Source organism: Arvicola amphibius, chromosome 17 (genome assembly GCF_903992535.2).
Source record: "Arvicola amphibius chromosome 17, mArvAmp1.2, whole genome shotgun sequence".
NCBI classification, from domain to species: Eukaryota; Metazoa; Chordata; class Mammalia; order Rodentia; family Cricetidae; genus Arvicola; species Arvicola amphibius.
In genome coordinates this window covers 36,746,523-36,762,208 of record NC_052063.2, presented here as the reverse complement: position 1 = coordinate 36,762,208, position 15,686 = coordinate 36,746,523, and the positions used below count along the sequence as shown (strand labels likewise).

The 15,686-nt window shown below is 36.6% G+C and overlaps 1 protein-coding gene across 3 annotated transcripts in view; it reads right to left on the bottom strand.

The window, feature by feature from the left end:
• The window catches only part of Usp15 (ubiquitin specific peptidase 15), a 93,901-nt gene that overhangs the window by 61,755 nt on the left and 16,460 nt on the right, over nucleotides 1-15,686 (bottom strand). For all 3 annotated transcript variants that reach the window (XM_038314670.1, XM_038314671.1, XM_038314673.1), the window contains exons 3-5: nucleotides 11,090-11,220; nucleotides 5,055-5,181; nucleotides 1,082-1,227 (exon numbers count right to left, since the gene is read on the bottom strand). In XM_038314670.1, the coding sequence (XP_038170598.1) occupies nucleotides 1,082-1,227; nucleotides 5,055-5,181; nucleotides 11,090-11,220 (404 nt within the window). The remainder of the gene's footprint in view (nucleotides 1-1,081; nucleotides 1,228-5,054; nucleotides 5,182-11,089; nucleotides 11,221-15,686) is intronic.

Here is a 15,686-nt window from a genome sequence, read left to right as displayed (position 1 = left end):
GATGAACAATGCATTCAAAAGCTCACTGTAGGAATACTATGGCAACCAAAAGACAAGGATAGTCTAAAGATAGACAGCCAGACAAAGGGCTAAACCATGACCTGTACATTGGTTAAAGAGTCTGGACTTCATAACCTTGCCGGAGCCAGGCAAAGAGATTTACATCTTAGAATGAATAGTCTAGTGAAGTAAGACTAGGTTAATATGTAAGAAACTGGAGGTAACAAGGCATGTTGACTATGAAAGACAAGGGCTGGGAAAGGAATAGAAATTAGGAGAGATAGCTACAAGGTAGATTCTGTTGCTAATTGTAATTAAACACTACATATGTATGTGTAATTCCTCACTATATTTAATTATTTTAGACTATACCAAAAGGGAAGATCGAATGGGAGCTGATAGGCCCAACAGCGCTAGACAAGCTAAGGTTCCCTAAGCCTACAGCTGTTAAACCAGTTTAGTTGTGATACAGCTGTCTCTGCTTCTTTGTGCAACACCTATGGCTGCTTTTATACCATTACAATGGGAGAGTCACAGTTGCAACAGAGACTTACATATGGCCAGTAGAGACAAAAGACTATTTGATCCTTATGAAGTGCGCTGATCTATCTTACAAAATTAGCTGTTTTCAGTGAAAACATTCCTAAGAAGTAGAGTGTTTCCAAGCTCAACAAGGAAACTAGAAATTACAATTATTGACCAATGAGGACAGAGAAGAGTTAGAAAGAGGTAGCCAGAGATAGACTCATCATGTATTACACAATATTTACAAAGTTTTTAAAGGCAAAAATAATTTAAAAGCTGCATTTAAAATAAGCATTCCTGTTGGGCTGGAGAAATGGCTCAGCAGTTAGAAGATCTGTTGCTCTTGCAGAGGACCTATGTTCAGTTCCCAGCACCCTAAAAATTAGGCAGCTAACAACCACCTGTAACTCCAGTTCCATTTTTAAGGGATCCAATGCTCTCTTCTGGTCTCCATGAGCACCAGACATGTACATGGTTCAGACATACTCGCAGGTACTCACACATACAAATAAAATATAAATAAATAAATCTTTAAAAAAATTATTGCCAAAAATACCTGTCCTTGATATAAGCCAGCATCCTGAATGGTGCTATCTGGTTTATTCAGCGGCTCAAATGTATTACTCATATACTTGTTCCACAATCTAGTCTCCTTCTCATCTGGAATATTGAAGATTTTTCTTATTTCCTTTTCAATTGTATCTAAGATTTAAGAAGGGAAGATATGTAAATACAATATATTTTTTTAAAAAAAGGCATATTAATTACAAAGAGGTAAATGCTTACCAGTCTAAACATTATAGATTTATAAAATAAGAATAAAAGAGCAAAATCATATAAGCAAATACATAGACCAGCTATGTGTTTTTAAAGGGAAATGGTAATTTTAACACTGATAGATGTTTATTTGAGGAATTAGACTACAAAAGAAAGCAGAAACAAAAGAATGATAAAAAGACCAACATTAGAAAATATTCATATTCACAATGCAATCAATTTAATGAATATCTTACATCAAAGAATAAGAATATATTCCCAAGATATGCTATGAGATTAGGTGTAGGATGGCAAAAACAATCCAAACATTCCATTTTTTTCTTATAGACTCCTTTTAAAATAAAGATGATTGTTACATATATCTAGTGTGTGCATATTGATTGTGTGTGAGGAAGCATGTGCATGCGAGGGTGTCATCATCAGAGGATAACTTGAATGAGTCGGTTCTCTCTTTCCACCATGTGAGCTCCAGGGTGGCTCAAGTACAACTCCACCTGATGAGCCACACTGTTGGCCTGAGACAACCATACTTTTCACCGGAGAAACTGATTACCAAGATGGGAAGAATGTGAAGTAGAGGGTTGCGGGCTAGGGAAGAGTCTAACTTCATGTATAACTATAACTCTTAACATACATAAATGAAGATACAAGGTGGCTGAAACTGGAATCAACAGTGTTCAGTTGAACATTAATATTTTATGCCAGGAAATCAGATGAAGTTAATTAAAAAAACCAAAAAACAAAACAGAGATGGACCAAGGGAGAGGAGGCCAAGTATGAAGATACCAATACCTTCCAATTAAGGAACTGGTGGTGTTTCTAGACAAGTAGTGTACGATGTTAAATTTTGCTGGTTGGTTAAGAAAATGGGAGACTTTTAAATCATCACTCGACTTGGCAGTGAGGAACTCACCAGAGACCACGAGAGGAAGAGTAAAAGGAGAGTTAGCCCTGCTGCAGTGTGCCGAGAATGAATAGAGAGAGTTAGCCCTGCTGCAGTGTGCCCGAGAATGAATAGAGAGGAGGCTGAAAACAACACGTGTTAACTGAGACGGCAGGTACAGCTAAAGATAACGGCAGCCATTGCTCTTGATGCTCCTTAGCCTGCTGCCCTGCCTATCTGCAGCAATCGATTTCTAAATAAATAAATAAAAACCAATGACAGTGGAAGACAACAGGGAGTCAGTGGCTGGGATTGTGTGAGTGTCAAGCACTGGAGACGAGCTGAGGGACTAAGCATGTATTTTCCACACATCACTCTCACCCTATTACTCATGAAATAAATGAACATTTTTTTAAATACACAAAACAGAAATTTGTGAAGAACATTTCTTGTAGGAATATTTACTTATGAATGTCAACCAATTTTATTAATTTTTATTTAAAAAGCAGTTTTTAGTAGGTTTAGAACAAATTGTGTCCTTAGTGGTTAGCCCTGAAACATATGAAGTTGAATTTAATTGGACACTCAGCGCCCAATTACAGCAATTTAGAGAGTAAAAGAGTCAAAGGCAAGTACTTAAGCCCTAATATTCTAAACCATTTCAAACTGTCTACTGCTATCATTTCACTATCATGTGGGTAGTAAGCAGAAAACAGACTATTTTATTAACTTAGAAACACAAGATTGGAATTTAATTTCCTAATTCTAGGTAGACAACAGACTTTAAAAAAAATTAGTTTCAATTAAGGTTTTTAAAGACCAAAGGGAAAACACACACACACACACACACACACACACACACACACACACACACACACAATCTTTTGCTTATTATCCCAATTCCAAGCAGTTTGAAAAACATCCATTTAACAATAAGAAATTTCAAGTTACCAAAAATTCAGTTCATTTACAATATTAAGACATATTCCATGCCTGTAGCCATAAAAAGTATTAGAATATTTAAAGTATATGGGTTAAAATCTATGTAAGATCAAACTTTTTGAACAGATATTCTGTATATATTACATTTATCCTCTATAAATTTTTGTTTAGTACTTAATGCAAAAACTTCCTAATGCAGAAATTAAAATTGCTGATTTCATGAGTTTTAAGTAAAATAATTATCAAAAAAGGTATCTGATGGACTCAGATTTTCTATAACATTTCTGTTAAAATTTATAACTTGCTAGAGATTTGATGATTACTAATTATACTAACATGTAGTTATTTATATTCCAGGCAGCTATCGATCTCTAGTTGGCTTGTAAAGATCCACAAGGTGATATGTAGGTAGCTGAGGGAGAATTGTCCAACAGCCTTACCCAGCCATGATAAGCCCTTGAGAGCAATAGCATAAGAACACCTTGCAGTTACAGGTAACCAACAGCCATCCCACTTGATTTAAGGGCTGTTAGAGTTAGGCAAAGTCATGCTTGGTGCTGTAAACCTGGCTAAGAGCCTGTGGCAGGAGAGGTCACAAACCATACATGATGATTTACTATTTTGCTAAACTGGTCCAGCTGCCTTCTAAATACTTATCCTTATAAAACCATGGTTACAGTGTAGCTATCACCCCTCATTTTCTTTCAGTCAGTGTTCTTAGTGACAGTGCCAACTTCACAATACACTAATTTCTCTGGCATGCTGAGTTCTGCATGTCACGTTTCTCTATTATTTGTATTTTCCAATAAGATCACCATTACTACTATCTTTTAAATAAATACTTTATTTGAAGATAAATGTGTTCATATTTTTTAGCACTGTGCATTATAAAGGTATCAGAAGAGAGGTTAATGGGGGTGAATGTCATTCTATCACACACATGTATGAACATTTCATAATTAAAGCTATTAACATGTATAATATGTATAATTAAAATTTTAATGTGCTCAAATCAATGTCAAGTTTTATACAAAGCTATATAGAGAACTAGGTCCACTGATAGTTGAGACTATGTTTTTCTTTTTATTTCTCTCTCTCTCTCTCTCTCTCTCTCTCTCTCTCTCTCTCTCTCTCTCTCTCTCTCTCTCTCTCTCTCTTTTAAGGTTTTTTTCGAGACAGGGTTTCTCTGAGTAACAGTCCTAGCTGTTCTGGAACTTGAACTTGCTTTGTAGACCAGGCGGGCCTCAAACACACAGAGATCTGCCTACCTCTGCCTTTCGAGTGCCTGGCTTAAAGGTGAGCACCACCCCCACCCCCAGTCCCGAGACTACCTTTTTCAAGCTTACTCATTAACAAAAACCCCTCAATATGCTGTAGTTAACATCAAGCCTGCCGTCTTGGCTACTTACCTGGAATGAAAAAAATACCAATTGACTTTCTTTTGGGGGGGGGGGGGTGTCAAGACAGGGTTTCCCTGTAGTTTCTAGAGCCTGTCCTGGAACTAGCTCTTGTAGACCAGGCTGGCCTCGAACTCAGAGATCCGCCTGCCTCTGCCTCCCGAGTGCTGGGATTAAAGGCGTGCGCCACCACCGCCCGGCCCAATTGACTTTTTAGTCTCTATTCTTGGCCAATTTTATTGAAACATGGTATACTTAAAGTTCTACTTAAATTTATATTTTGTTGTTACAAACAAGGCATGCAATGTTCAAGTGCTAATTTTAAAATTTGATTCTCTTAAATTAAAAATGACACAAACATTCAACTCATTTAATAAAAAAGTAAAAACTAAGCTAGTCCACTCTAAACTAGGAGATATGCATGGAAGCTGAGATGGTACAGTGTTTATGACACACCTGTAGGCAGACTACAACCAGGAACCAGGACTGAGTCTCTACAAACAGTGACCCGGGACAGGGCTGGGCATTACCTATTGTGTCAGCTTTGCTAAATCTCCGGGTGACGACATTGTTCATGTTTCCATTCTCACAGAGCTTCAGTTCTGTGAGATACACTTCTACTTTGCAGTGCTTCACAAACATACCCTGTTCTACCACCTAAAAAAACAAAAACAGGTTAGTATGCATTCTCTCAATGTAGTTCTCATAGTAATACATATCTTTAACAAGCCTCAGAAAAACTAGATATTCAATGAAATATAATTAGCTATTATAAACAATTTAAAACATTAACAGTTTAGAAAGGTATTCTACTAATTTGTTAAGATTTTGGTATGCAATAAACAACAAATTTACCTAAGTTAAATCAAAATGACTGTAAACCAATTTCCTATATATGAGTTTCACTATGAATAAAGATACAGACAGAAGTCTACCTTTTTAACAGTGTTCGGACACGGAAAACTTACAAAGCTTTGGGTAACTGTATCTACAAGGTCTGTTATTACTATTTATGTTAAAACATGTCTTTTAAAATGACCACTCTGTCCCTGTAATAGATATATTTGTTTCCCTCTCTAAAATGACTTAGTCTGACCTCTAAACGGGTACTTAGTAAGTCTATGCAGCACACAAACAAAATAAAGAAAAGCTGTCAAGCATGCAAGAAATAAAATCTAAGACAATAAAGTATTTATATTAGGTTCACCTTTGAAATAAGAATATTTCCTTTTGCTCTTCTAAAGGTTAACTGTAGGATTTCAGTCATGAACACTGTTTCTGAAAATAGTAATTGGCCTGAGATGTGATACGTTAGACAGATATGGCAAAAGGGAGGCACAGAACGCACATGAAACAGCAGCTCATATCAAAGTCAGTATGGGGATCACAAAACTATTTCACTTTCAAAAAAACTGTTCCAATCCAGGGTTTTTAAATAGTTTACCTTGAGTTTCTTAGATAATCCAACATGACTTTGCTTTCTCAGATATGTTCTCTTCATCATGTTTGTTGCAAATCTTTACAGCAGTTTTATAGACCATTTGTCTCACATTTTAATAACTTAACTCCCAGTGCAAAACTTTTAAGTTCTAACCAAGATGTTTTTGAGCCCTCTTACAGAGTCACGCTGTTTAAGAATGTAACAATATACTGATTTTCACTAAGATTTTCTTGTAGCTATTTGATAATAAAAAAACTAGGAATCAAATATTCTTACCAACAAAAACCTTGGGACTGAGACTCCTATCTGAGTAACATCCTAAGATCTATAAACTGTAACTTTGTTTAGCTTCACTAAAGTCCACAGTACAATATTTCTCCAATAAAATTAAATTTCCTTTTCTTGACCTGAGAAACTGATTTCCAGTCTCATTTCTCCCACTATTTGCATTTAGTTGCAAAGGTCCTCCTAAGAATGACGGACCTGCTCCCTTTTCTTCTGCAGAAATGCCAACTGTTTCACTATGTGACCAAGCAGCCCATCTCCTCCCCCAACACTGAACAGAGATCAGGGGCACACGTCAGCAGGAACCATGTCTGGCTTAACCATTTGTTTAAGTTGTATTTTATTATGATTTAGTTTAAATTTTGATTTTTATCTCTTCTCTTGTTTTGATTATTTAAAATGATACTGCTGTAAATAGCTGGGGGATCAAGTGTCTTGTTGTTATTAATTTCTAGCTTAATTCCACTAGGACCTGGAAACACACAGGATACCTTCTATCATTTGTCTGATGACCCAGGATCTGATCAATCGCTCATTATCTTTATATACAGACAATAGGCAGTACAAATGGATATTAGGCACCACTTTGGCAAATCACTAAATTCATTATTTTTTTTAAAAAATCTTTCAGTTTGTAGTAGAGATATTTGCAACAAAGATCATATTCCTCATAGTTTCCAAGGTTTCCTACTCTTCCTCTAAGTCTTCACTGGTACCCTTCTCAAACGGCAAATTCTCAGTCTGCTCACGGCCTTTTAGGCTTTTTGGATACTCATATTTTCTGATCACTGAACAGCCAAAGCCACCATAGTTCCCGTTTGTTAATACTCCAGTATCAGGTTCCTAAACTAGTTTGAACAACCTACTGACACATGATGAATTATCTTAAGGCTTCACTAACTGCAAAAATCTCACATCATTTCTGAGGGCCAAAAATCTGTGGGCAGTTTAGCTAGGCCTATCTGGGTTAAGATTTCTCAAGAAGTTTCTGTCGAGTTTTAGGCTATGGCTTCATAAGACTCACTTAGAACTCATTTTACTGGCCAGGGGGGCCCTTTCCTAGAATACACACATGTCCTTAACAGACACCTGGGATAAACACTGTATGATCTCCCATCTTAATCTTAAAATATGTCACACCAGGTGTAGAAGACACCAGTATTCCCAAACTAGGGGGTTAGCATCCGGAAATACACAGGAAGATAAAGAACTGCTCCTTTTTGAAAAATCCTCCCTTGGACATAGAACCCTGGATTGCCAATTATTTTCTTGCAGTACTAAAAATAGTGCACTGCTTCCTGGCTTCCACTGTTTGCTAGGAAGCCATTTCTTTGTCTTACTCTTTTGTAGGACAATGCATCCTTTTGTCTAACAATATTGAGGAATATCATTTTGTCTTGTTAACTTTTGATTATGTGTTTATATTATTTCAGTCTGAGAAACAGTGTTTCCTGACTCTGTAATTTGGTACTTTCTCAGTTTGGGAACTACTTCAGCTATTTCCTCTTCAGGTATTAGCCCTACCTGCCCCACTCCCTGTCTCTCCTAAGATTCCAATGATAGGTACTTACAGTGACTAAACTTAGTCACTATACCAAGTACAACTTCACTTTCTAAAGATATTCTGTTCCTTGGTATAATTTCTACATTGCATATTTTCTACTTAACATCAAGTGGCTTAAAAATTCACTTTTCAGCTCTCTTTACCATTACACTCAAAAGTAAAGTATATTGTTTATATTATTAGTTTCAGAAGTGTCGAGATCTTATTTAATAGTTTTGTGCTGCTTCCCAGTTATTTATTTTTTGAGCTTACTAAGTCTATTGTCACCATTAACTGTTTCTTAGGAGTCTATGTCTCATGCCACCATTAACTGTTTCTTAGGAGTCTATGTCTACTGTCACCATGACCTGTCCCTACAGTCTATGTCTACAGTCACCATGAACTGTCCCTATAGTCTATGTCTACTGTCACCATGACCTGTCCCTACAGTCTATGTCTACTGTCACCATGAACTGTCCCTACAGTCTATGTCTACTGTCACCATGAACTGTCCCTACAGTCTATGTCTACTGTCTCTTTTCCAGAGTGGCTCACTCACTGCATCTCTTGCTTATTTCCTTGTTTTCTGGTTAGCTTGATTTTATTTATGGCAGAGTGCCTGACACTAACTTTAGTTGAAAAGTTGAAAAACTTAGTCCCCCAAACATAGTTACTTTTGTTATGTACCATAGATTCTTTAATGTAACCAGAGATTGATAGAATTCAGAGACGGACATCAGACTCCATAAGAACAGTTACTGTGTTTATTTCTTGAAGTAACTTTTCTCTCTATATCAGGGTAGAGTAAAATGTAACTTCTTAAACCTACTGAATCAATTTGGAGGGAAGATGCATTGCTTTGTTTGTTTTTTTGAGATAGGGTTTTTCTGTGTAACAATCCTAGCTGTCCTGGAACTAGCTCTTCTAGACCAGGCTGACATCGAACTCACAGAGATCCACCTGCCAAGTACTGGAATGAAAGGTGTGTGCTACCACTGGGAAGATAAATTTCTGTAAGAATTCCAGACAACTTTGTGTATATTAAAGTTTAAAAAGTACATGTTGAAAATTTTGGATTCACCTTATTAAGAACAAATGTATAAACTTCTAACAGACTTCTCAAACTTTTCTTTATAACTGTGTGAACTTTCCATGAATCTCTCTTTTCACTTTTATTTCCTTAGTTTTCAAAAACCCATAAGTCCTTTAAAAAAGACTAAGAATTTTAAAAAGGCAATGCATTTGTTGATAGATCTAATACAAATACTGAACTTGTAGTGTACAATGTACTCCATGTATAAGGAAAAGAATTTAATACACATACACACTTTTCTTTAAAAATTGAGTTTTGTCAAGGCCACACACATATATCAAAGACTTCAACATAAAACCAACCACACAGAACCTCATAGAAGGGAAAGTGAAGTACACTTGAACGCATTGGCACAGGAGACCACTTCCTAAATATAACCCCTGCAGCACAGACACTGAGAGAAACAATTAATAAATGGAACCTCCTGAAACTGAGAAGCTTCTGTAAAGCAAAGGACACGGTCAACAAGACAAAACAGCAGCCTACAAAATAGGAAAAGATCTTCACCAACCCCACAGACAGAGGTCTGATCTCCAAAATATACAAAGAACTCAAGAAATTGGTCATCTAAAAAGCAAATAATCCACTAAAAAAAAAATGGGGTACAGACCTAAACAGAGAACTCTCCACAGATGAATCTCAAAGGGCTGAAAGACACTTAAGGAAATGTTCAGCATCCTTAGTCATCAAAGAAATGCAAATCAAAACAACTCTGAGATTTCATCTTATACCTGTAAGAATGGCCAAAATCAAAAACACTGATGACAACTTATGCTGGAGAGGTTGTGGGGTAAAGGAAACACTTCTGCATTGCTGGTGGGAGTGCAAGCTGGTATAGCTGCTTAAAAAAATCAATATGGTGATTTTCATACTGATCAGTATGGAATATTAGGAAACAACCTACCTCAAAACCCAGCAAAACCACTTTTGGGTGTATTCCCAAAAGACGCTCAATCATACCACAAAGACATGTGCTAAACTATGTTTATAGCAACATTATTTGTAATAGCCAGAACCTGGAAACAACCTAGATGCCCCTCAACCAAAGAATGGATAATGAAAATGTGGTAAAAACAATGACATCTTGAAATTTGCAGGCAAATGGATGGATCTTGAAAAAAAACTATATTGAAATGAGGTAACCCAGAAAGACAAATATATATTTATTCATAAGTGGTTTTTAGACATAAAGCAAAAAAAAAAAAAAAATAACCAGCCTACAAGCCACAACCCCAGACAACATTGAGGACCCTAAGAAAGACATACATGAATCTACATAGGAAGGTGAAAAAGACAAGATCTCCTGAGTAAATTGGGAGTATGGGGGTCACCGAGGAGGGTAGGAGAGAAGGGAAGGGAGTGAAGAAAAATGTATAGTGCAATAAAAAACAATAAAAAAGTGAGTTTTGGGACATAAGAGGGTAACAATACACTGTATACTCATTCCTGTAAAATTATAAAAGTATTTTAAAGGAACAGTGAGGTTTCTCTTTCAGTGCCACTTCATATTTACACGGCTATCCCTCAGCAAGTCAGCACCAGTTCTCCAAGAATCACAAAACCGATGACCTGTATTAACATTACACAAATCAGAATCATATGAGGTCAGTTTATTTACCTTAAATCTGGTATTCTACCAGAGTAATACCCACTTTAGTTCTTAAAAAGTTCATTTTTAGTATTTCTAAAGTGTAATTGTAAAACTTTAAAAGATTGAAAAAAATTACATTTTCATTTTCAAAGTATTTTATGTTGTTAAAAACATTTCTTCAACTTTTAGTTTAGTTTTTAAATTGGAAAGAAGCAGTGCACCATTAGAAAAGTGGCCCCTCTTTTTGTCCTCATGTCCTCAGCTGTTAAATAAATACTAGTTCTGCGTTACCAGCCAATCACGAGTACTGTCCTTAGGAGGTGAGGGTGCAGTTAAGTTCCTATACTACGCTATCAGCCAATCACGAGTACTGTCCTTAGGAGGTGAGGGTGCAGTTAAGTTCCTATACTACGCTATCAGCCAATCACGAGTACTGTCCTTAGGAGGTGAGGGTGCAGCTAAGTTCCTATACTGCGCTATCAGCTGTTAGTGCACAAAAGTGTTTTCCTCACTTTTCTCCTACGGTAAGTTAAGAAGGCTTCAGAATACATCAAATTACCAATGTGAGCTACTTAACAAAATATATTTGTATTCAGTTATTCTCAAATATACCTTTCTTGCTATTGGCTCTTGGCCCTCCATCAACGTGTACCAGCTGACAAGTTTATTCCAGCCCTCGGTTGGCAGCAGTATGTAATCCAGCTCATCAATAAGGTGCTCTTTAAGTGACTGGGCATCGCCATCTACAAAGGAGAAAATGAACTCAGTACAGAACAGGAAACAGCACCCATCTCTAAATACACTGTTACATACACTACAAACTAATGAAACTCATGAAGGTGATCTAAAGTATTTGCAATAATGAATTCTGGACAAAAAAACAAACAAAATGCCAAAAACGTTCAAATCAATATTCTTCAAAGTAAGTCACTGCCTGAAAAATTTTCAAAGTGCTGTTAGTCAACCAGCAGTGTTAAAATTTCAGTATTTTTCTTAGGTTCCTAAAATCCTAATATATTAATATTAGCTAAAACACTACCAAAAGAGGATCTTTTTTAAAATAATTTTTTAATAATTTATTTAACTTTATTTTATGTGGATTGGTGTGAAGGTATCAGATCCCCAGAAACTGGAGTTACAGACAGTTGTTATGTCATGTGGGTGCTGGGAATTGAACCCGGGTCCTCTGGGAGAACAGACAGTGCTCTTAACCGCTGAGCCATCTCTCCAGCCCCCCTCAGAAGAGATCTTTAAATATTCTGAGTGTCAGTGATCCCTCACACAAGAATGGGGGAATCAAAAAATAAGTAGAAAATTCATGAACAAATCAATAATAGTTCTTTTTTGCGACGGTCTCATGATGAGGCCCAGGCTGGCCTAGAATTTGCAAACCTTCTGTCTTAGTCTCCCAAGTTTTAATACAGGCATGTTACAAGCTCGTCAAATATCAACGTGTTACAGCACTAAACCAACAACGTATCAAACGACTCTCAAATGTACATAAGCTTGAAACCTATGAAAAAGTATTTTTTTAATTTTTTTTTTTATTTTGTAAAGCATCTATTTTATTCTGGAAGACCCACAATTGGGATTCAGCCCCAAACCTGAAATGGTGGTTTTGTAGAAGTAATTTGAATTCTGAAGTACTTTTAAAATGTCCAAGCTAAACTCAGAACTTCAGTTTAATCCAGGGCAGAGGCCTAGGAATAATTTCCTGAGTCAGAGCAATGTCATTGTCCCATTCGGACTCGTTTATTTTATTACTTGGTCACTTGAGTTCCCAAAGTGCTCTGAAAGAGAACTAGCTCCATGACAGCTAACCTGAGGGGGGCTTTCGTGACCTGAGTTGATGTTAATCATCAAAGGAAGGACACTGCTCTCTGTGGTATTTCTATGATGAGAATGTACTATTCCTGCAGGAAAGAGGCTCAAGAAGTTAACAGAATTATTCTTTCAGAATTCACCTGTGAATTTCTGAACTTTGAGAAAGTAATGTTTTATATAGAACAAAATTGGAAAGTTTGAATTTTACCTGATCTTCAATAGAAGAAGTAAAACGAGTACTACATGTATTACATGTAGCGAAAAATTACTACATTTATTGTAAATGCATGGTATATTCACACATGTATCAGGGTACATATATAGAGGAAGGATAACAAAGGTGACAATTACCTTTACCAGCTGGGCCATCTTACAAGTCCTAAGTATTAACTTTAAACACAGGTTTTTAGACTGGTTGTAAAGTGTAAACTGTTTCCAGAAACTACAAAGATCAAGACAATTATATATACTAAGTAAGCAAAATACACTGAGCTATCATCACACAGCAGATAACTATGGCAAACACACTACTGTTAAGTTCTCTAGCCAATTGGTGTCTTTATTATAAGAATATATCAGAAGGGCTGGAGAGGTGGCTCAGCTGTTAAGACCACTGACTGCTCTTCCAGAGGTCTTGAGTTCAATTCCCAACAACCACATGGTGGTTCACAACCATGAATAGTGGGATCTGATGCCCTCTGCTGGTATAAAGGTGTACATGCAGACTGAGCACTCAGTCAAAATAATTCTTAAAATATATGTATTCAGAGACAGTGAGTAACTTGCTCCAGGTAGTCATATAGAACTTTGTTTTTTTTTTAAAGAAAACCATGTTATTAGTTGGGTATGGTAGTGGTGCACACCTTTAACCCAGCACTGGGAAGGTGGAAATGAAGGCCATCAGCTACACAGTGTGTTCTGTTCAAAGGGCAATCTGAGCTGGGAGGGAAGCAGAAAGGGAGGGATAAAATCCTTGGTATTTTATTCTAGGTTTTTTTTTTCCGAGTAACATTAAGAAGTAGGTAGCTCATTTTCATTTGTAAATAGACTGAGAGATGATAACTTACTCAAGGTTCCATATACAAAATCTGCAAAGACTGAATTCAAACATGTATATGTTTATTCTAACTCCATGTGCTTTGCCATATAGTGCAATCTAGCCTGAAGAACACTTGGGAAAATTTTAAAATTAAGACATACATGTTATTTTTTACAATAATGAAGCTTATATAGTCTGATTATGTGACAGAACTCACATAATATTATACTTAGTAGACAGAATAAAATAAGTTTATGTTTGTGTGTGGAGAACACCTTCAAATTAAAGAGAAGGGATTTGGTTTTGATTTGTCACTTCTGTATCTAATGATATAACTTCTGAACAATAAACTGTACCTACTTAAATCAAACAAACTGGTAACTTTTTAAACAGAAGAGGAAATTTATTAGGCTAGTACACTTGCAGGGATTCCAACAGCTGTAATGGGCTAACAGCTAAAATCACATCCTTTTATAGGACAGAACATGCTGTAGTCATAGATTCTAAGTCTCAGTTGTGCATATTTATGAAGACAGCCCCTCTTGCACCTTGCATGATGAACTAGAATGTAGGTTCGTTTCTATTTGCCCTTTGATGTTTAGTCTATATGCTGGCCTCACACTTGTCAAGCACAGACTAGGTAACATTCTTGAGCTCATTCAGGCATTTCAAAAATGGCTGAACAGGAAAAATGGCTGAACAGTCCAAGGAGCATCTCTGGTCTGAATGTACATATTAATTTTGTTCTAAGGATAGGTAGTAATAGAACCAGAAGATTCCATTTTTAGGTTCCTCATTATTGTGTAGGAGATAATTTCCTAGTATGATCCTCCTTGCTCAACACAAATATAACAAACATAGTCTCTGTCTGCTCTAGCTTCTAGGACTATTTTCAAGACTATCTTGTTTTCCCTTCAGTTCACTAATCCCCCATTCTGGTATTTTCCTCTCCAGCTCCTGGCTCTCCTCTGTCGTGGGGGCTTTCAGAGTCCTCAGGAGCTGGTGCTGCCGCAAAGAAAGCTGTGTCCATCACTATTAGCAAAATGATAATCCATCTATCACCCTAAGAGTTCCCCTGTGGCTCTCTGTATGTAATCTCTTCTCTCTGCCTGACTGGATTCTACTGTTATGATAATTATCACTTATGTTTTACAACTAATTTGCATTTCCTAGAATTTTATAAAAATATTACCTGCTTTTTGTTACTGTAAACAAATTACATTTTCTATAAATGTACATAAAATAATATGCCCTCTTTCTGTTTGGTTTTAATTGTACTAGTTTGAGATTTATAGATATTTTATCGATCAGCAACTTATTTGTTTCTTTAAGTGCTAAGTATGGTTTCATGTATATGAGTATACTATCATTGCTTATTCATGCAGATGTTGACAGGTATTTGTGTTGCTGGCAAGTTTTTCTATTACAAATAACACTATGTGAATATTAATGTGGAACTTTTCTTATGGGTAAATGCTTTAATTTCTCGTAAGTAAATACCTAGCATAGTGTGACTAGGTATTACGGCTAATAGATGTTCAACTTTAAATCTATTTGCTCTCCATCCTTATCAGCAAGTGTCAAGAGTTTTTTTTTATATTTTAATTAAGTTGTGCATGCATAATGACACCAGATTATGGTTCTGCATGTCAAATTCCAGACTGCATGTATATAGATGCTTTACCACTATGCCACATCCCTGGTCAACTGTCACTGTGATTTTCATTTTCATTTTTTGGGGGCCTTTTTAATTATGTGAGTATGTGTGTCTGTGCCATGAGGCACCCAATGCTCATGAAGCTGAAGTCATGTTGTGATCTGACAGTGTTGGTGCTGACAGCTGAACCTGGGCCTTTTGCAAGGGAAGCACAGCCTTTCAAATGCTGAGCCATCTCTCTAGCCTCTACCTCTTCATTTCTTTCATACTAATAAAGCTGAACATTTACACCCATTCCTTTGCAAAACTATTTTCTTCTTTGGTATAGTAGTATACATGTGCACAAACTATATGGGCATATTTATGTGTATGTAGTTACATGTGCATGTATGTGGGGGTGGGTGTTGACTGGGTGTTCTTCCTTGGGAGCTGATTTTCAGAGAGGGTATCCCACTAGTCTTGAGACTTACCTTGCAGACTAGACTGGCTGGCCAGCAGGCCGAGGTCTCTAGTTCCCAGTGCAGGAATTACGAGAGTACAACACCAAGTCTGGCTGTTTATATGTTCATTCCTGTGCAGTAAGAACTTTATTGTGGTACTTCCCCAACCCCTCTTTTGGTAAAGCAAAGATTTATTCAAAAATTTTTTGCCTACTTTTTCACTGGGCTTGATGTTTGCTTAAAGATAGG